Genomic DNA, 21,777 nt, shown 5'->3' with positions numbered 1-21,777 from the left:
TCACAACAAGAAGCTGCTGTGTGCTTAAGGCAAATTGGTCAAGACAAGTTAGAAAAAGCACTTGCTGTTGTTGTAATGGCATGAATACATTGTCAACTCGTATCTACAATTTGAATAACTTTGTATTGTCTGCAATTGGCATTATACAAAATGACAAGTCTTCTTCCTTCGATGGGCCGAGTGAGCTTAGGTCAATTATGCAGTTGAGCGGTACACTACAGGTTTCAGAATCTCGCCATGTGACCTGGGCGTACCTGAACTTAACAGGGCTATTTTTGCCTTTAATTTAACATATAAGCAACAATTATTGGTAAGCAAGATGCTACATACACAATGGTAAACATCTAAGAATTAGAACAATTGCCTTTCACAGCTGCTGAGACACGGTCAGCAGTATGGTTAATACATGGGGTGATCTTGTTACCAATATGTATGTTTCACTCCACATCATGCATGCAACATTTTCCAATAGGTAGATAGGAAGGAGTTTTATCCATGATTTGTGGTCTTTGCACTTTGATTACAGATGTGTTATTGGGGAACAAGAGATGTTTGTTTGCGGGAATGAATGTGAATCTTTGCTTTACCACTCACAAATTTGTAAACAGGTGACACTTTTTAGGGTGTGTAATGCTTTATTGGCCAATCTAGTGTGTGGAGAAGTGTGGCTCAATGGTTAAGTGGAGAAGTGTGGCTCAATGGTTAGAGCGGCAGACCCTGATGCAGAGGTCTGGCCCGGGACCAGGGTTCAATTCCCTGCCTCGGCGGGTCTTGGGCTCAAAATTCCATGGACCTGATAATTCTCGCCTCGGTGCCTATTCCAATCATGGAGTCCCACTCTGCAACTCTGGGCAATAGCTTGCTTAATCTCCACAACGGCCCCCACAACGCTAAGGATGCCTGGCCTCCACCTTGGGGGTGCCCAGGAGTGGACGCCTCACAGGGAAAGCCAGGATGGGTTCCACAGCGGTATTCGTACAAGCGCCTTGAGACCCTTGCGGGTGAGTAGTGCGCTATAAAAGTATCCATTTACATTTACTGCTAGTACCAGCTTCTTCGATTCACCCAGTCATTAGATTACATTTGAATGGAAGTTATTTGACGTTGCACAATCAAACTTGAGCAGGTGTCCTATATGTGATTTTTATATCTCAGATTGTCACAATTTGAAAATCTGTGCTTTTCATCCAACTCACATGGTTTTGAGAGTAAGCTTGTGGCTTTCCATTCCAATCTTGTGGCTCTAACATCTACCTGATAAAACTTTGACTTACAAGTATCTTCCTCTGAAATTCAGTCGCTAATGTGCACAACACTGCCTCGCCATTTTGGTGAACTTGGCTAAAGCATATGTAATGCTTCCAACATCGCTGGTGTGTTACATTTCTTTGAAGCAGTTGGATCTGGCTTTATCAGCATGTTTCAGACCATTATTGGAGTGAATCCTTTCTTCATTCATTAAAAATATTCTAGTATTGTTGGAGACATACCAGTTATGTTGTTCCTGAATTTTGGTATTTTGGTTATATTTTTGCTAGTCCTCAAACGATGTTCCACCTCGAGGCCATTTGGTGATGGATCTACCACACATTCGACTGTGTAGTGAATGCATGGTACAGTTTTTTAGAGTGTCCGAGCTTCAGGAAATGAACTGTGACTGGTTCTTAATGTTTTGAACCATGTTGTGTATCTGCATGCAACCTGTGGTCTACTGTCTGGGGTCCTCTTTCGAGTGTGCACTTGACATTTGTCTTGCTTTGCAATTGTTACATTCAATGGACATGGATCTGCTGATGTGTTCGATGAGTAGCCATTTTCTGAGTTGCCCTATGAACTTACCATTGCCTCAGAAAGCTTTCAATGAGCCATCGTCTTTCGATTTGGATCCCGGCTCCAATAATACAAATGCACTGCAGGATAATACGCCTTCAGTGGAGACTGGGTGCGCAGACCATGTGTGTTCTTTGGAAATAATTAACATGGCCATTGTGGAAATATCGCCTGTGGATGATGAATCTCTCTTGGATTCTCCTGAGACTGGAAGTATGGATGACATTATGGGAGCTTCCTGAGATATTTTAATTTGGCCATTGGCTTTATAAATTGATTTTAACATCTTTTTCCCTTCTCTTTGTATAACTTTTTAAATTGCCATATTTTTTTTGATATTTTAAGTTTGCTTGGGTTGTGAGAGTGTTTATCATTCATTATATGTTTTACTTTTGGACTAGTTTTATGTAGAAACTAACGGCCACATGCATCAACCTATTTAGGAAGTGCAAACGGTGCGAATCGGTAAATTCGGCCGTTTGCGATTCCTAAATAGGTTTTTGGGATGCATCAAGCATTTTTGGCAAAATCGCTATTTTTAGCGAATTCCAAAAATGCGATTGCTTTTAAGGAATCGCAAATTTGCGATTCCTTAAAAGCAATGCATGATTGTTTTTAAAATTGCGAATTCGCAATTATGGGGTGCAAATTACCACGAGGGTGAACCTTGTGGTAATTTGCGAAAAAGAATAAAAATGCTCAAATTAGCATTTTAAACACTGTCATGTTACAGACACACATGTCCTTAGGACATGTGTGTGTGAAACATCCACTTTCAAATACATTTCAGGGGTGCAGGGGGGGTTCTTTGGACCCCCCCCTGCACCCATGGAATGCATTAACATTTTGCGATTTCTAATTTGCGAATTCGCAATTCCCATTGATTCCTATGGGCCTTTTGGCCCATAGGAATCAATGGGAAATGCGAAATCCAAATTAGAATTCGCATAATATTTGCGATTCGGTAAAAATTGCGATTTTTACCGAATCGCAAATATTAAGCGAAAATATACATGCATCTCATTTTGCGAATTCCAAATTGCGATTCCCTATTTTTCGCAATTTGGAATTCGCAAACGGCCGGGATGATGCATGTGGCCGTGAGTCTTTTAGTGAAGTAGTGTGGCTCACTGGTTAGAGGCGGCAGACCCGAGAGCAGAGCACGGCCCGGGACCAGGGTTCGATTCCCGGCGCGGCAGGTTTCTGGACCAGGGTCAGCGGACTCGAGAATTCTCTCGCCTCGGTGCCCACTCTGATCAGCGATCACACTCGGCAACTCTGGGCATTAGCTTGCCTCATCTTCACTAACGGCCTCACCTGACCGCCGGGGATGCCTGGTCTCACCCTGGAGATACCCATTAAGGGACCATCTCTCAGGGAAGCCAGGAAGGGTTTCGCAGCGGTCGAAGCGCCTTGGGACCCTCTGGGTAAGTAGTGCGCTATATAAATGCCTATACATTTTAACGGCCAAGTTGAGAGTGTAGCGAGGCCCTCGTGGACCTACTTAGGATCTCTTTTTAGTTTGACATTTTACTCATTTTAGCTGACTTCGTTTTAGCCTGGTCACCTTTTACATATTTTATTTTCAGAATAAGATTCTAAGTAAAGCTGTACATGCTGATTGTTTATTAGGAAGCCTTTCCTGCTACATATTTAGTACTCTTCATTCAAGGTTAGGAACATAGGGCCACATGCATCAAGCATTTTACCGGTCGCAAACGGGCCGATTCGCAGAATTGGCCAGTTTGCGACCGGTAAAATGCTTTTTCCGATGCATGAAAGGGAATGCAGTCTCAAAATAGGTAATCGTAATTTATTGCGATTACCTAATTTGCGAATGCATTTAGGGAATCTCAAATTGCGATTCCTAATTTGAGAAGCATCCAGCCTTTCCTAAATACGACTTCGCATTTAGGAAACGCTAATTACCATCAACTTCAAGTTGATGGTAATTTGCAAAAACTGTGTAAAATGCACAAAAGTGCATTTATCAAATTGCAATGTGGTGCACACACATGCCCTTAGGGCATGTGTGTGCGCCACATGTGCACGCTTACCTGGTTTGGGGGGTGCATCAGGGGAGACTTAGGCACCCTTGAAATTAAATTCACAATTTGCGATTACCTATTTGATAATCGCAAATTGTGAATGCTTTCCTAGAGGCCCATAGGAATGCATTCCCTAATAGAAAATTGCAATTCGCTATTAGGGAATGTGTAGGAATCGCTATGTTTTTTGGTGATTCCTACATGCATAAGGAACTATGACTCCTAAATAGCGATTCCTTCAAAATCACTATTAAGGAATCGCAATTCCTTATCTTGATGCATGTACCCCATAGAACGAGATATCCTAATACGTTGCTTTGACCGCTCAGAGACAGTTTCTAACATCTAGACACATCATTGCTCAGAGCTGCATCTTTAACACAGTGATTTTATTATATAAACATAGGACCTTATCTAGCGTATAGAGTATAGTTTGGACTTTGTCATGGTGATGGAGTAAAATTCTCCTTTGCCTTAACAGAGTATCCTTCCTCCAAATTTAGAGATGCTGCTTGCCCTCATGAAACTTTTAAGATGTTTTTAGTTTTTCTAAAAACAACAAACAAGTTTGTTCGTGAAAAATAAAAAAATATAATTCCCCCATATCATAGAGATGTCTTCCATGGTGTCCAGGGTCTTAAAATATTTTTACTGTGCCTCACCACCTGGTAGCTCAGTCGTTGAAATATGGGAGGGCAATCCACCTATAAATAAGCTAGGCAGACCAGGATGTGGCAGAGACAGTACTTTTTACAGTGTTAAAGTTGCGATGGAGTACCCTCTGCACTAAATCAGGTCCATAGTTAGTGCAAGATTTTTAGATTTGCGTTTATAAAGAAAGAATGATTAGAAACCCTAAAGTCATATAATTTAGGAATTCTTAGGTGCCTCCATATATTTTGCAAGATAGTGACTGGTGTATGTATAATATTACATTTAACATGTTTACTTATTGTGTGGAATTAGAAAATCAAAGTGAGAAAAACTGGTATTTAAAAAAATACTTACACAAACATAAAAACAAAAATATTGTTGATACTTACAGTAATTGGGATAGTTCTTTGCTAAATTGTCACAAGAACAAAACATAAAATATGGGAGCACCAACCACCCTAGACTACTGTAAACTGTAACAACTGGATGGCACAACTTGGTGTTTTATGTTTCCATTTTAAAGTTCAAGTGGATGCATCAAGTTTTTAAACAAGATCATGGGGAGGGCATGAAATGTGTATAGTAATTTAGGCAACATGATCATTTTAATGAGCTAGTACATCCTAAAAGGGGAGAGGCAGTACCTCCCATTTATTAAGATGTCAGGTTGTTTATTTTCCTCTAGATTTACATTTATTGGGTCACAAATTGTCTGTTCTGTGGTTAGCTATATCCATAGAGAAATCATTTTTGAGCCGGAAATTCATCATACATCGGTAGTTGACTGATCAGGCTTTAGGATTCAGAAAGAACCACTGCACTAAAACAGCACTCATCCCGGCCACAGATGGCATTTAAAACATCCTGGACTGAGGAGAAACAGCAGCCCGCATCCTGCTCTACTTCTTCGCAGCCGTCAACATTGTCTCACACAACGGCCTCATCAGAAGACTACATGACATTGGCATACAAGTATACACTCTCAAATAGATGTGTTTCTTCCTCACAGGAAGAACCCAAAGGGTCAGACTACCACCTCAGAGATCAATAAACTGATATGCGGTGTTCCACAGGGATTGTCCCTCAGTCCCACTCTTTTCAACATATAAATGACGCCGCTCAACATCATCTGATCACAAGACATCACCGTCATCTCCTTAGCTGATGACACCCAACTCATCCTTTCTCCGATGGACAAGACAAACACAAGCAGAACCAACTTCACCAACTGCATGACCTTGGTAGCAGACTTGATGCCAATCATCTGCCTGAAGCTAAACTCCGGCAAGATGAACGTACTGGTCTTCGGCACTAAGACCTCCCCATGGAATTCCACCTGGTGGCCATTGGATCTAGGAACGACACCCACTCCCACAGACCACGCAAGAAATCTAGGGATGACAAGCTCTAAATGACGGCTCAAGTCAATGCAGTGTGTACCTCCTGCTTCTGCATTGTATGTATGCTGCAAAAGATCTTCAAATGGTTGCCTCAGATTGTTGTAAATTGGCAGCAATGGGTTAGCATTAGCAGAAGCCATCCTGTATTTAGAAGTTATCTTATCCGCTTTGTGAAAGCCATTTTGTATTTCTGGCAGCCATTTTGTTTGCCATGTGCTCGCCATGTGCTCTGTCCTACCTTTCTGTTAACTGCTCTTGAAATCTGCCTAGAGACAAACTATATTCAGCATCTTCCACCTTCGCACATACCCAGAAGGGCCTAGCTAGTAGAATGCACCTGCTTCTCAAGTATAACTGTCAGGCTATTTTTGCTGCTGTATGGAGAAGTAACTCTCCTCCCACTTTGTTGAGCAAGCAGATCTTGTTTACCCATATTAGCCATTTTGCATGCTTACATGAGCCAGGACTGCCCCTTGGTCTTATGCTGAGTATGTAACCCTAAGCATATATAAGGCCTCTGTTTTCTGTACTCCTCAGACTTCCTCATTCAGTTGCTAAGGCTTCTGTGTGACATAGTCTCATTCATTTGAGGTTAATAAAGATGTTCTTTTATATTTCAGCTTCTGTGCCAATTTCTTCTTAGTTGGTTTAAAAGGACAAAGTATCAGTGGGACCGGCGCTCCAACGTGGACCTCATCAGAGAAGTGGCTATCTGAGGGAGTGATCTTGCCCTCATGGGAGTAGAGGGTCGAGTGGGATCACTGGCGGGAGAGAGGGTGGGAGTCAGGGAGGGTGTCAGGGGGAGCACGGGTGGGGTTGCAGTGGGAGAATTTTTTTTAAAAAGTCCTTTTTTTCACAGTAGCTGTCAGTGGAAATATACGTTTAGCCTGTTTAAAGTTGAAGGGAAACCTGGTATGGAATGACATCGAATGAAATAAAGCTCCTGTCATGGAACGTTAATGGTCTCCGATGCCCCAGAAGACAGAGGATAATAATGAAATATTTGGAGCAATCCTCTGCACAGGCTATCCTCTTACAGGAAACACATTTGGCTATCTTGAAGCAAGAGCCATGTTTAGTAAATATAAATGAGTGGAGAGTTTTAGCTGTTCAGAGCACACTGTGCATAACAAAGGAGTAGCCATTTTATTTAGATCTAACTCAGATTGCTCCATTAAGGATACGTTAACTGATCAATCTGGGAGGTGGATTTTGGTGCAGGTGGTGATGGGGGGGTGGAACTGGCCATAGTGTCCTATTATGGCCCTAATGTTGACGATCCGGTCTGTCTCCTTAAAGTGCAGGCCATATTGGCAGAAGTTACCAAGAATTTTCTGTCTCCTGACAAGAGTGATCTTGTCAGGAGACAGAAATCCACTGAGGAGGACAGGACAGAATTCTACTAAGGAGGTACTCTGTGCACGGAGATTCTGGGGATTCTCTGTCTCTGCAGCCCAGTATATTTCTGATCCTCCTGATTTTGATCCTCCACATGATGTCACCCCTGACTGAGAACCTTTTTGCGTGAGTATTCTAAAAAAAAAAGACAGTTAGGTCATTCAGAACTTGGCAGTTAGAATTTGGACAACCATTTGTTTGGTAAGAGTCGTTCTGCGGCACTTGATGTTCGTTTAATGCCTTGGATTGGTAAGTAAGCATGGGCGAATTTTGCGAATCTCGCGTTCGCGAATTTTGCGGATTTGCGAACTCGCAATCCGCAAAATCCGCGAATTCTCGCGAATTTGCGGATTTTTTTTTTTTGTGTTCGCGCGGGTTTCTGCCAGTTCGCAATGGTTTTGTACAATTTCGCAAACGCGAACTTACCTGTCGGGTCGCAAGTTTTGCAAACTTGTTGTTTCTACGTGTCCAGCCTGTTTGGGACACTCTTCTTCATCACTGCCACTCTCTGTCACCACTGCCACTCTCTGACTACTCATGCCACCCTCTGGCCCACCCATGCCACCCTCTGTTTCATCACAGCACCCTCTGGTTGTCCAGTGTACATTATTGTGGCAAAGCAAAGCACACCTTCCCTGCCTCAAGTGACCTGAATTAATTTGGGGCTGATTAATGTGTCACAGAATATTTTTTTAGCTGGCACCTGCTTCCTTAGTGCTTCCTGAATAGTGATCTTTTGCACTTGCTAAGTGCTTTCATTGTTGCAAAATTAGTTACAACACCTGCCCTGCCCCAACTGACAATAATGAATTAGGGGCTGATTAATGGATTTGAACTTCCAGCCTGGCTCCTGCTTGTCTCCCTTAGCTGTAATTCAGGACCTTTGTGGCATATGTGTAACTATTCTGAGGTTCAGAGCAGGGTCACATAATAGTTGCAAGTAGGCAACTGAACTCTGGAGGGGCCCCTCAGGAAGCACTACAGGAAATGGCTACTAATGATGAGCCTGAACTTTTGAACCTGGTAAGTAGTTTCAGTTTTGCTAAGATCGTATTTCTGCAATTTAGCGCTTATTCGCGGGGCGCGAAGTTGTACTAAGAAGCCGCGAACTCACGCGAACAGTGCGAGCAAGCCATAAAATCCGCTGCTCGCGGATTTGCGGATTTTGCGGGAGATTCGCGAATCTCGCGGATTGCGAATTTACCGAAAATCCGCAAAATCCGCGAGCGAAACGGATTTTCCGCCCATACTTATTGGTAAGGTAGTTTAGTAATGCTTACTGTGGCTTTGGAATTTTGGAATTTGTGTTGGCCAACTTTGGATTTGTTTGGGGTAGATATACGAATTGCAATTTGTGTAGGCAGGTAATGAGAAGATTTTTCTCTGTTTGACTTTGTTTGAACGGCGCAACGTACGAAGAGTACCTTAAGCGCTATTTTGATTATATAATATTTGCATATTCTGCAATATTTTTGGCATGCCTGTTTCAAGCACACATCAAAGAATGTGTTGCTTTTTGGAGGTACCATAGTGAGAAGTGAATTAAATTAGCCGGCTCCCTTGAGGGAACAGCTAGATAGGTTTAGGTATAAAAACCTATTTCTTCCTTGGTGATTTTGTATCCCCATGGAATTTAAATATGATCAGAATATAAACCGGGATCCTTTTTCTGCGCACATTTATAAAAGGAGATATGCAGAGCGATTTTTTGGTGTTCTGCCAGCCAAAGCTAGTGAATTGAGTGTATTTTGGCTTCTTGGAAATAAAAGTTTGTTGGGCTGTTTTTTTTTGCTGTCTGTTGGAATACTATTGAGAAGCGCTTCTTCTAAATATGACTTACAACTAGTATTTACAAATGGTTTGGTTCAAGTACAGTCTGTGGGTTGTCCTTTGTTTCTGTCTTAAGTGTTGATCTGTGAGTTAAATGTGTGTTTAAATGTCTATGTTGTTTGTGGTTTCACATTAGTGATACTTCTGTAAGTAAATTGCGATTGCACTATTTATGAAATAATGGCTATTAAGTGCGCTGTATTATGTGTCCTGAGTGTTTGACCCCTTCTGTATGTCTAAAATTAGCTTAATGGGTGTGTTTGTGTTTTTTCTTGTTGTCATCAGTCTGTTATGCAAAATGTCATTTCATTAATTAAATGTCATTTAATTAATAAAAATTAAATAAAAATCCAGAAATGAACCATATGATATGCTAAATAATTATATGTTACTATTTAATTTATAGAGTAAGCAACAATGCACATGTACAAACTGCTAATGCTTAAAAGATAAAATTTGAATTCACATTCAATAGGAATAAAATAGGCCTCAAAAACGAAATTGTGTGTTTTGCAATAAATAAACACAGCATTTTTCTTAGATACATTGTATTAGATATTAACAGGCAAACACATCATCTGAATAAATTGGATTTTGCTGAACTAAAACACATATTATAGAGCATGTTTTGAAAGGCCTCAGTTTTAAATAGACAGTCACTGTGCTTATGTTTCAACACTGAAAAAAAAAGCTTTCATCAGCTGTGTTTTTACTGCCCCTTAGCAACAGCTGTTGTTTTGATTGTAGGCCACGGAGAAAAAGGAATGTTGGCTCAGCCAGGACTTTGTCAGTTAAACACGGGGTAAAATCCTGCATTTCAGACTGCTGTTTTAAAAAGTTACAAAAATTAGGTTCATTATTTTAGATACCAGGAAAACATTTCAATTAAGGATTTCCTTTCTTAAAGCTTTTTTTATAAGCATATTCGTGGTTCTGATGCTAAATAATGACTGTCCTTTTAAAAAAGTGGCGCAAAAATTTGTCATGTTTTAAGTTAGGCTTCTGTGCTTAGGCTTGTGAATGAATGCGTCTAAATATGATAGGCAAAGGATGCAGCTTGCTTTTCATGTGGAATTATCAAAATAATGGTTTTATTTAAAAAAATGTTTTATTAATTATGAAAAAATATTTAAAAAAAATAAGTGCTTTTAAATTCGTTTTTTTATATTTATAAAGCTTAATACTCATACTGTGACCTTCTAGCATTAAAATTAAATTTAAGTTGTGCTGTACTGCATAATGAGGACATTTGCATATGGAATTTCACTCTGCGCAGGCGTAAAAAACTCATTTTTATAAAGGCATATATAATTATTTTCAATTTCTAACTCCTGGGCTATGTAATGAACATTCTGTCACAACCCGGCTCACCTGAGTATCCTGACAGTTCTGGTGGAGTCTGAAGACAGTCCGTACCCACCCTGAAACTGCTTGCTCCAGCACACTAGTTGTACACAATGTGCAAAGAACCAGAAGCTCCAGGGAAGGGGGAAGTGGATAAAATAAGAAAAAGAGAGACAACACTGCTCTTGTATTCTCCACTGCAGCTGAATTGCTGTAAACTGTAGCTCAGTCGGACTACTCGTGAAACTCGTGCCTAATGAAAGATAAACAAAAAAAAGATAAGTACATCCTATCCCTAACCTTGTACCTAACTTTCCCTTGAGCCACTAGACTCTTACTCTACTAAATACCTCTCGATTCCTGGTCTCTGGCTTCCAGGCTGGGCTGTTTCTGTTTAATGTGATGTGCCACTCTACTAGCGTGAGGGTTTCTAAAGAGACAGAAAAGATACCGCTGTCAGGATTACAAGTGTCATGCTTAAACAATAAACTAACTGAATACTGGATGTTTGCATTCACCAACTCACTTTAACTTATGCCCAGAATCTTCATAAAACGTATACTGTACACTTAAGTCAAAATACAGTAATGTACGTAGTGCAAGTCTTTGTTTAACTGCATGCCTTGCAGTTACCAGTTCCACAGTTCGATGCACAATGTTCCTCAATGAACTGCGTGCAAATCAATGTTCGATTCACAAAGTTCCTTAAAGAAATACCTGAAAACTATGTCCGTACAAATCCTTGGGCCGCAGTCATGAATGGCCTTGAAGAGTATACATGATTACACACTTACTTGTTGAGCGGGGGGGTTCATGCTCAGTCTAACCTTTGTCCTTTTCCTATTTTGCAGATCGTTCCAGAAGGACAGGAGAGGGGCCGGGATCAAGATGCGCCGGAAACAGGAAGAAGGGAGCGCTACCGGCTGCGCTCCTGGTTCAGTCGTTCAGTTTTGTCCATCTGTTTCTGGATAAAACGTATACTGTACTCTTAAATCAAAATACAGTAATGTACTTAGTGCAAGTCTTTGTTTAACTGCATGCCTTGCAGTTACCAGTTCCACAGTTCGATGCACAATGTTCCTCAATGAACTGCTTGCAAAACAATGTTCGATTCACAAAGTTCCACAATGCACTGCGTGCAAATCAATGTTCGATTCACAAAGTTCCTTAAAGAAATACCTGAAAACTATGTCCGTGCAAATCCCTGGGCCGTAGTCAAGAATGGCCTTGAAGAGTATAAATGATTACACACTTACTTGTTGAGCGGGGGGTTCATGCTCAGTCTAACCTTTGTCCTTTTCCTATTTTGCAGATCGTTCCAGCAGGGCAGGAGAGGGGCCAGGATCAAGATGCGCCGGAAACAGGAAGAAGGGAGCGCTACCGGCTGTGCTCCTGAAGCCGATGCAGTTCCGGGGAAGAGTGAGGTCCGCAGAGGAGAGCCAGCGCCGAACACCAGGCGGGAAGCGGAGGATCGGATCTCAGGTAAGCGGGTGAAAAACGAGCACAAGCATCGGGTGGCACTCAGGGCTGCCTTTTATAGACAGTACTGGGTGTGTTTCCTATGTGCTGCACATTGTTCTTGGAAGACGTGCAGCGCTTCAGTTATTATGTAAATGAAGAGAAGAACACAGGAGGAAATAGCATGTGGCAAAGGAAAGATAGACAAGTAGGAAGCCTTGGTAAAAGCAAACTCCAGCATTCATGACAAAACAATACTAATGCCTAATAAAGCAAACTCCAGTATTCCTAACAGTATACAAAGAGTATCTAGGGGCTGAGACAGTGTACCCATAACACAGTGTAGTGCAAAGCAGAGCTATCAAGGAGGCTACTACTGTAATGAGAGGGGACAAGCTCTTTGCTGTGCACAAACCCTAACACATTCTGATAATGAATATTATGCAAAGAAATTATAGAATATTCATTTTTAAGTGCCCCAAATATCAAAGTCGAAATTAGGTAAATGTCACTATTTAAACAGCATTTTTTCCATTTAGAGTAGCTTTTAAAGTGCCTTAGGCTTCAGTAAATGCATACATTTAGGTATAATACAAATAGCTGACTGCAATATTATTAGACAAGTATATTGCACACTGCTTATAATTGAAAAAAATTTATAAAAAAACCAGCAGAAGTTATTCTTTTAACTACAAACAGGGGGATAAGTGCTTTCAAGCGTTCTGTCTCTAGGCGAATTGGGACAGCCGCATGGACACCCTTGAATACAGAATAGGACAGCTGGGAAGAGTTAAATGTCAGATATATATTTAGAAGCCTGGCCAGGCTCCCAGAGCAAGGTCTGCGTTGACATTTTGACCTCTGATATTTTTTGAAAGAGGACAGGAAAAAAAAGAGAAGTTTTACCTTTTTTTTGGGGCGGAAAAAGGCAAGTTTTATGCACTCATATGAATATACCACAATACAATTGTATATGTGAGCTTGGCCATATATACAGCACTAATGCTTTTAGTTTGGTGCTTACTAGGGCTGAGCTAATGGGATTTAGTTTGAATTCATTTTGCCCTTATGTTACATTTGTTAAAAGGATTGGGGTCTGGGTATTCATATTCTTTACATCCTCAAATGTGCTATGTACCTCTTATAACTTTGTTTATGCCCAATTGCTACAAATAGGGGTTGATAGTGTTGACAGAATTGAAACCTGTTTCAGGTTTCCTACTGTCAAAATGGGAGAAGGAGGCTAGCTCCTCTACAAATTAAGGCTAGGTAATATGTATGTTGCTCTCTCCTTTTCTCAATTTTTTTTAGCCTGTCTAAACTGTCTGTGAAATAGCAATGAGACATTTAATTGGCTATTCAGTAATACTGTTTTAAACATTGTTAGCATTAATAAATTGAATAAATATATGTTTTATTACTGCCCATCCTGTTTGATGAAATTATGACAGGATCAGTAGTCTAGATTGCTGGATTGATCTTTAAGGGGAATTAGATGTGGGTAGTTGTGTTCTACAAGTCTTAGGTGATAACACCATTATTGTATGTTATTCCATGCTACATAGTTTTGCAAGGGCATTGCTAGTTTTTTTATTAGCTAGTCTGTGTAAATAAACTGACAGTCCTTATTAGAGCTGATGTTGCATAGTTTGGATCATGAAAAGCAGAACGTAGGGAAGATGCCCATGTGATCCTTAGCCAAAAAAAAAAAATATTTTGAAGGAAATGTTGTTTTATAGATAAGAAAACCTGTTAAATTAGTAGTTTTAGATTTTCCTGCTGCTCCTATAACATGAGAGCATGGTCCTAAGCGTACAATGTAGGTATGTGGGTGCTTTTATTAAGAAGAATCTTTTTAGAAGTGTCTATAGTCCTGTACAAATAATGTAACGTTCATGAGCAAAGTGTAGAACATTTACTTTTATTTTTAGGGTTTTCAGATTAGCACACAGGAATACACCAATGTAAGGATTTAGAGTATGTCTGTGTTGTTTTTCTCTTTTCCTCTGAGTTTAGTAAATGAATACACACTTCCTTGACTGCTTGGGATTGGGTCATGTATTAATCTTGTTAGTTCCCCAAAGAGTTCCTTTTATACCTGCCAATAGGTCCAGGCTGTTTTTTTTTACTCTCTCATAGATAGATGAAAGTTGTTCTTAGGTGCCTTGCTAATATATGGGACGTCCCAAGACTAGGAATAATTCTGACTATATTCTCTGTTAATAGACTGTTTCTGTGCCTTGTCTAAAGACCTTTTGTTCTGTCCACCAATAGATATTTGCTGCTTTACAACCATTGCCAGAGGGGCCGGACATCAGATTCAGCCTGGGGAGTCAGCGTCAGCACCAGTCCAGCTTGAAGCCAAAGTGAAGGTAACCAGCACAAGCATTGCTGGCAACTAGGACCTCAGTGAAGGCGGAAGCCCTGTGATCTAATGTGTACCCCTGCCACTGTCTTGAGCGAAAGAAGGGGTCACAAATCAGAAAGGAGAAATCGTGGATCATGCCCAGCTGAGAGTCACAGACCGACCAGAATGGCGAGTAGGCTTTGCTTGAGGTGACCCCTTTTGAAACAAGGGTTGCTTCAGAGATCCTAGCATCAGGCCTCTGAATTCTGGTCCCAAAGTGAATGCAAGTTTGCTCCTTTGTTTGTTGGTCCAGAGATACCTGGGTACACTGGATGCAAATGTGTGGCCCCAACGAATGAGCAGTGTGCCAGCAGAGCAATACAGGAGTTAGGGAAGGACTTGAGATTAGGGTACAGGTGCTGTGTCTCTGATGCCTGTTAGATTGATGTGAAGAAAACTGGTGCACTGCCTGAGACACTGGACAGAATCGCTAAGAGCATTTGCCTGTTGGGTGACTGCCCTATCCTGAAAGAAGACACTTTTTCCTTGAAACTGGACTGTGATTTTTGAGTTGCGAGTTGTGCAGCTCCACCGTGGAAACAACAAGAGCCTGCCTGTGAGGCTTAAATGGACACAGGGAGAAGACTCCCCTCTGGTTGGTTGTACAGCAGTTTCAATTGCCCCAAGGACTTATTTTTCTTGTCAATAATGTAACCCTTTAGTCGTCCCATTTTTGAGGAGGAGCAGCCCTTTGCAGCTCTTCGTCCTAATCCCTATGGCTCTGTGTGGTCCTCCTGGTCCCTTGGAGCCAGGATTGTTTTTGTAATAGTCTGTTTAGTAGCTTTAATATTTGCATTAGTCATATTTATTATGCACGGAAAAAATTATTCTGAGCAATTGAAAAATGTAACTTTGCCCTTTCCTTGAATGTATTAAATTGATGTTCTAGCCCTCATAAAAATGTAACAGTCAATTGGAAATTGTTTTTATTAGAGATGTCCTGTTAGCTATTTTAAAATGAATAGTCACTGAAATGCATAGGAGCCCTGAAAATTTTTACTAGATGGTTTTAGGGTTTGCTTTTGCTTAGGACTAGAAAGATGATAATTCTGTTTGTAATAGTGGTCATTACTCTCTCCTGCAATCTGTATGTTAATTATGACCTGATGCTCCGTTCCCTTTGTATTCCTGCTTATAGCTCACATATATTCGTTTAATGAAATGTTTAGAATGGAAAATGCCCACCTAGCAATGAATTAACATATTGATAAATTTATGAAAAATTAATGTGCATATATTTTCTATGTTCCTACTGAATCATAGGAATGTCTTCAGTTAATGCTAAAACGGTCGTCTGTTGTAAATTGGCAGCAATGGGTTAGCATTAGCAGAAGCCATCCTGAATTTAGAAGTTATCTTATCCGCTTTGTGAAAGTCATTTTGTATTTCTGGCAGCCATTTTGTTTGCCATGTGCTCGCCATGTGCTCTGTCTTACCTTTCTGTTAACTGCTCTTGAAATCTGCCTAGAGACAAACTATATTCAGCATCTTTCACCTTCACACATGCCCAGAAAGGCCTAGCTAGTAGAATGCACCTACTTCTCTAGTATAACAGTCAGGCTATTTTTGCTACTGTATGGGGAAGTAACTCTCCTCCCACTTTGTTGGGCAAGCAGATCTTTTATACCCATATTAGTCATTTTGCATGCTTACATGAGCCAGGACTGCCCCTTGGTCTTATGCTGAGTATGTAACCCTAAGCATATATACGGCTACTGTTTTCTGTACTCCTCAGACTGCCTCATTCAGTTGCTAAGGCTCCTGTGTGACATAGTCTCACTCATTTGAGGTTAATAAAGATGTTCTTTTATATTTCAGCTTCTGTGCCAATTCCTTCTTTGTTGGTTTAAAAGGACCAAGTATCTGTGGGACCCCTAAGAAGGTTTTTTGATTTCTTCAAGAAGGCCAGATGAACCATCACACAAGCTCTCATCACCAGCAGGCTAGACTATGGCAACACTCTGTATGTTGAAATCTCCAAACAACTCCTACACAGATTCCAGGCCATCCAAAATGCAGCCTCAAGACTGATATTCAACTTCCCACGCTGCACCCAGATGATACCGCACAACAGTAAGCTTCAGTGGCTACCCACTCAAAAGTGCAGCCAATTCAAACTTCTCACGCACACATACAAAGCCCTACTCAACACAGGACCAGAATACCTGAACAGCCGCATACAGTTTCACTAACCTACTAAATACCTATGCTCTGCCTCACTCTCACATGCACACACACCCCTCATCCCAAAAAGCAAAACTGGAGGTTGCTTATTCTCCTACTTCGCACCCAAGGCATGGAGTGACCTCCCTCAGCACATGAGAGCCACCTCCTCAAGTATTTAGTTCTGCAAGAAGCTGAAGATCTGGTTCTTCATATAAGCACCTTGGGACCACACACCTACACACTTTGCCCAAAAACCTAGATACACTCTCGGGCGATTAGTGCACTATACAAATCAACATAACCTAACAATATGGTCCAAGTTTAACTTTTGCCTTTACTTAATTTACAACCAGAAACCTTAGTGAAAGAAGAATAAGAACCTTCAATTGATGGCATAGCTAGGGTTGTAATTACACATCACCAGCATGTGCCAGTATTTCAGTTTCACCTCCGGGAAAGGTCACTGAGGAATATCTGGTCTTTCAGACAAGAGGCGACTAAAAGGTTCAACTATAATGCATGAACTGCCAGACAGAGGACATCCTTGCCGAGTGCCATGGGTGATGTTAAATATGGGTAATGGGTGGTCATTGATGATTATTAATGCACTGGGGCCCCAAACCACTTCATGACACCCAGAGGAATGGCCACTCCATATGGTAGAATGTCTTCACAACATTGAGAGACAAGAAGGAAAATGAGTGTTGCCCTTCCTCTGTCCTATCCATCAGCAAGACATCTACGCTTGTATGTCTCATAATGTCCTGACCAGGAAGGATTCCATGTTCTGAAGGAGTTACTAGCTTCATAATTATTTTATTAATTCTTGATGATAAAAGACAAGCATATATTTTACAGTCTGAGCCTGGGAGAAAAATTGGAGGGTATGAGTTCAATTGTAGGAGTAGTTTGCCCCTTTTAAGAAAACACATGATTTGAGCAGAGTCCAAAAACGGAGATATTGTTGCACCCGACAAGATATCATCAATTAATTGCTGGAAAAGGGGAGCAACCTCATTGCTGATAGCTTTAAGATCTTGCTCAGAATTATGTTGGTGCCTGTAGCTTTGCCTAACTGGGCATTGCGGATGTCCCCTAGAAGTTTCTATGAAGTGACTGGAGCAGGAAGCATCTTTTGTTGAGCAGTGGCTGGGAGTGACTCTTGATCCAGGAAAGGGTCAAAAGCACACACTAGGTTAAGACTGTCAAACAAGCAAGATAGAGTTGTCTATTGAAATAAGTAACGGATGCAAGAGGAACTCAGGAGTTGAGGAATAGTAATTTCAACTTTTAATCATCAGTTTCTAGGATGGTGTTGTGGGAGATGCTGTTGTGGGTATAAGTCTAAAAAAGTAATCCATCTTTGGGACCTCTCTCAAATCCAACGTATCTGGATGATTGACGTTGTTGGGCTGTGGTTTCGCATGGAATGGTTTAAGCTGAGTTAGTCTATGAACCAGATACCCCCAGATTAGTTTGTGTTACAGAAAGATTATTTTGTTATGGATAAACTGAGAATTGATATGTTTACACTAAGTTAAGAGAGCAAATATATTATAGGTCTTACATGTCAATAAAATACAATGTCAAAGAACATGCATTCCTTGGTATGTTGGTCCAAATTTAGGATTTGATTGTTGCATGGGCCTATGAATTTAATACTGCTAAATAAGAATGGGGTGCTCATGAACAGGGACATAGATAACTCCTTGGTAAACAATATGCCCCTGAACAGATTTATAGGAAGAGTTGCATGCCATTGATTGCAATGAAGTCAAGATGATTGCTATTAATTTATCAGCAGATATATCACTGCCACATCACTGTTAACACATGTTAAGGTAGGATTCCCTGTCTCTTTATCAGTTCATAGCAGAACGTCTGCTGTCATCAATTTCCAGCACTGTAGAAGGTATGCAACCTGGATATGGTATGACCATCCCAGTTCATCAGCTCTAATCCAGGTCTCCTATTCAAGGGCATGCTGTTTAGCCAGCTAAAATAGAATAGATCCATTTAATATTGGAAATTTTACCCTATCTGGCTTTCCCCTTACTTCCTACCTCTGTTTTGAGCAGATTCCAGTATATGATGTTGTGATAAAAATTGAATTGCTCCCCTTGGGGTGCCTTTGGATCAAAGGTGCCAACGATCACTCTCTTAATAGTGATGTTTGGATGTTTCTGCAGGTTGATGATATTGTAAAAGTCACTGCTGCCGTCGAAGGCTATGTCATCTCCAATCTTGTTCCGGAAGCGTACCTTCTTCATGTAATAGTGGACCTGGCGAAAAGCAATAAAAAGGGATTGCAAGCATTAGAAGGAAAATAGCAAAAACGTTCTTTTTGAGTGCTACGTCTCTACAATCTCTAAATCAGTTTACATATATTCTTTGATATCTCACACCAATTCGACCTAAGGCCCTTTACAGGACTTAGAATGCCCTATACCTATCTCAAAGGATTTCTTCTGCTTAATCGCTAAATATTTCAGGGAGTGAGCTGCAATGTTTCTAAGCTTGTTGCATTGTTTGCTATTTATCTTCTTAAATAAAACCTAGGAAAAATGATTTTTTTTTTAAGAATGAGAAGTACTAATTGAGAACCCTTTGAAACTAGGCCTGGGTGTATGGATGGATGGATTTTTATATAGCGCAATATCACCGCCAGGTCTCAAAGCGCTTTGCATTGGGAACCCGTCCTGGTTTCTCCCTGTGAGATATCCCCTACTGGGTATCCACAAGGTGAAAGCCAGGCATCCCGCGGCGGGGGGCCATAGTGGAGATTAAGCAAGCTATTGCCCAGAGTTGCAGAGTGTGAACCTGTGATTCGAGTAGGCACCGAAGCGAGAATTACAGAGTCCGTGGACATTTTGGGCTCAAGACCCTGCCGCGTCGGGAATTGAACCCTGGTCCTGGGTCTGATCTCAGCGTCCGGGTCTGCCTCCTCTAACCAGTGAGCCACACTTCTCCACTGGGTGGAGTTCACGGTTCGTTCCCTGGTGCCGGCAGCAGGTTAGCCCTTCCCGATGGCCCCCAGCACGGGGACACCTCTTCAGATGTAGCTGTGCACTTTACAAATGCTGGTATTATTATTATTATTATTATTATTATTATTATTATTATTATTATTATTATTATTATTATTTCCTTCTCCCTCAGCTGAATTTCCCTCTACATATCTTCTATATCCCTCTGTCCCTTTTGGTGAAGGCTGGAACCTTCATATTTCCAGCAACATGAAGGTGTTATGGCTTTTATCTTAAAAAAATGTCTTCCACTAAGACACAAGGCTGTGGTCCACAGAATGTTATGTATTACACACAATTAAATGGGAAAAACAGTGCTCTGAGAGATTTGGCTGTTATAATGCTTTTCAACCTATCAGCACTTCTCACCTGCCATGGTGTCATGGTCCATAGGTCAGCACAGGAATTGTTGAAGAAAGGTCCTTGCCCTGGTTTACAAGACCTAATGTCTTCAAGTGCATTAGCCACCATGTAAACAGCATTATATACATTATAGTTGATTCTCGCAGTTGGGTTGTCAAATGAAGGGTTCTTGAATGTTCTCAGGTCCTCAGCACCCGAACAAAATGCTTTCATCTTTAGATTTCCATCTGACTGGTTCATGCTAGTGTCATGTCGTGGCCATTGGCACCCAAAAGCCTCTTGCCATAAATAATTAGCAAACATATTATTTAGCGGTGAGGAAGGGTGAACTTTAAGAAGAAACTCTTTCAAATCAGGAATCCACCTCTCCTGCATTTCAAACCCAAGGGCACCATTTAGCATGTCTTCTACCTCTTGTGTGTTATACTTGAGCAAGATGGACCCTATAGAAATGGGGATCCAAACCTTTCCAGTTAGATTCTCTCTTGAAAGTGCAGTTATTACTGGATTTCTATACGGTTCATTAGAGTAGACAATAATGACATTGGCTGAGGACCTCTTGACTGCTTCAACAATGGCATTGACTTTAAGAGCTGTTGTCACCAATGGGATGATCTCATGAAAGGCAACGCAGACTCCATGCTTCTGAAACTCTTCCTTCACAATAGATGATCCAATATCACCCAAGTCATTATCTGAAGAAAGCAGACCCACCCAGGTCCAGCCAAAGTGCACTACCAGCCTAGCAATCCCCATTGCTTGGACATCATCAGAAGGTACAGTGCGTAGGAATGATGGAAACTGCAACTTGTCCTTTAGCAGAGGACTGGATGAAAAGTAACATACCTAGAAAAAAGGAAGAGGTTCAATTATCTTCTGACTGACCATGAGTCTTGATGTAACATCGCATGTGCATAACTGAATGCACTATGAATTAATTACACATATCGTGTATTCCCTCATTGGGGTTCACAGATCAAAGATGGCCATTTTGGATTTATTTTCATTTGTTGACAATATGGAAAGACACAAAGCTGACATCCAAAATGCAGAGGTTTGTTGCAGGTCCTAATGTAGAATTGGATCTATTTACTTATTGAGTAAAATTATATATTGACTCAAAATGATTTATTGAGTAAATGCATTGTTATGAGATTGAAGTCAGAAAATGCACATGCTGCCATCACTGCTACTCGACACAGTGCTTTCTGAGGTAGCTGAATTCCAGTTTTTTTCAAATTCATGGAAAAGCTTATTTGGAGATTTTCTGCCATTGGTGGAAGCCCCTATACCAGTGACCCCTCTAAAGAGTATGAAGGACCTCTGAAAGAATTAACAGACATAGACCACCATTTAAAAAAAAATATATTTTTATTTAGACTTGTATCATACAGCATGGACAGATGTTTGGAGATGCAATCATCATACATCATACTAAACATGCAATTGTACATTTTACATTTGAACATTATGGGGGTCATTAGGATGACGGGCGGACTTTGTCCGCCCGCCATCCTGTCGGAAATCGGGACCGCCCGCCATAAGGGCGGGGGTCCCGTGGGGGGTATTAGGATGTGCCCGCCACAGTGGCAGGCACATCCTGCATTTTTAGCATTGTGATGGGTGGTGCTCTCTGCACCGCCCGCCACAATGCTAAAAATGCATTTCAGCATTTGCATTAAAGCGGCAGGCACCGCGCGGTGCCTGGCGCTTTGTCAATGCAAATGAAGAGGGGTGCCACAGGTACCCCCCGTGTGCACCCCCCACCTATACTTCACTCTGGGGGCCCGCAGGGGGCCCCCAGAGTGAAGACCGCATGTGCCGCAGAAAGGCACCTAACAACAACCATCATA

The 21,777-nt window shown here is 41.2% G+C and overlaps 1 protein-coding gene across 1 annotated transcript in view; it reads right to left on the bottom strand.

Annotated features, from left to right (window-relative positions):
- Positions 1-21,777, bottom strand: part of LOC147678454 (extracellular calcium-sensing receptor-like) — a 110,311-nt gene that overhangs the window by 70,120 nt on the left and 18,414 nt on the right. Inside the window, exons 3-4 of the mRNA XM_086945637.1 lie at positions 19,931-20,770; positions 18,599-18,817 (exon numbers count right to left, since the gene is read on the bottom strand). Coding sequence (XP_086801763.1) covers positions 18,599-18,817; positions 19,931-20,770 — 1,059 coding nt within the window. The remainder of the gene's footprint in view (positions 1-18,598; positions 18,818-19,930; positions 20,771-21,777) is intronic.

This window comes from Lissotriton vulgaris, chromosome 12 (genome assembly GCF_964263255.1).
Source record: "Lissotriton vulgaris chromosome 12, aLisVul1.2, whole genome shotgun sequence".
Taxonomy (NCBI): domain Eukaryota; kingdom Metazoa; phylum Chordata; class Amphibia; order Caudata; family Salamandridae; genus Lissotriton; species Lissotriton vulgaris.
This window is presented reverse-complemented; position numbering and strand designations above follow the sequence as displayed.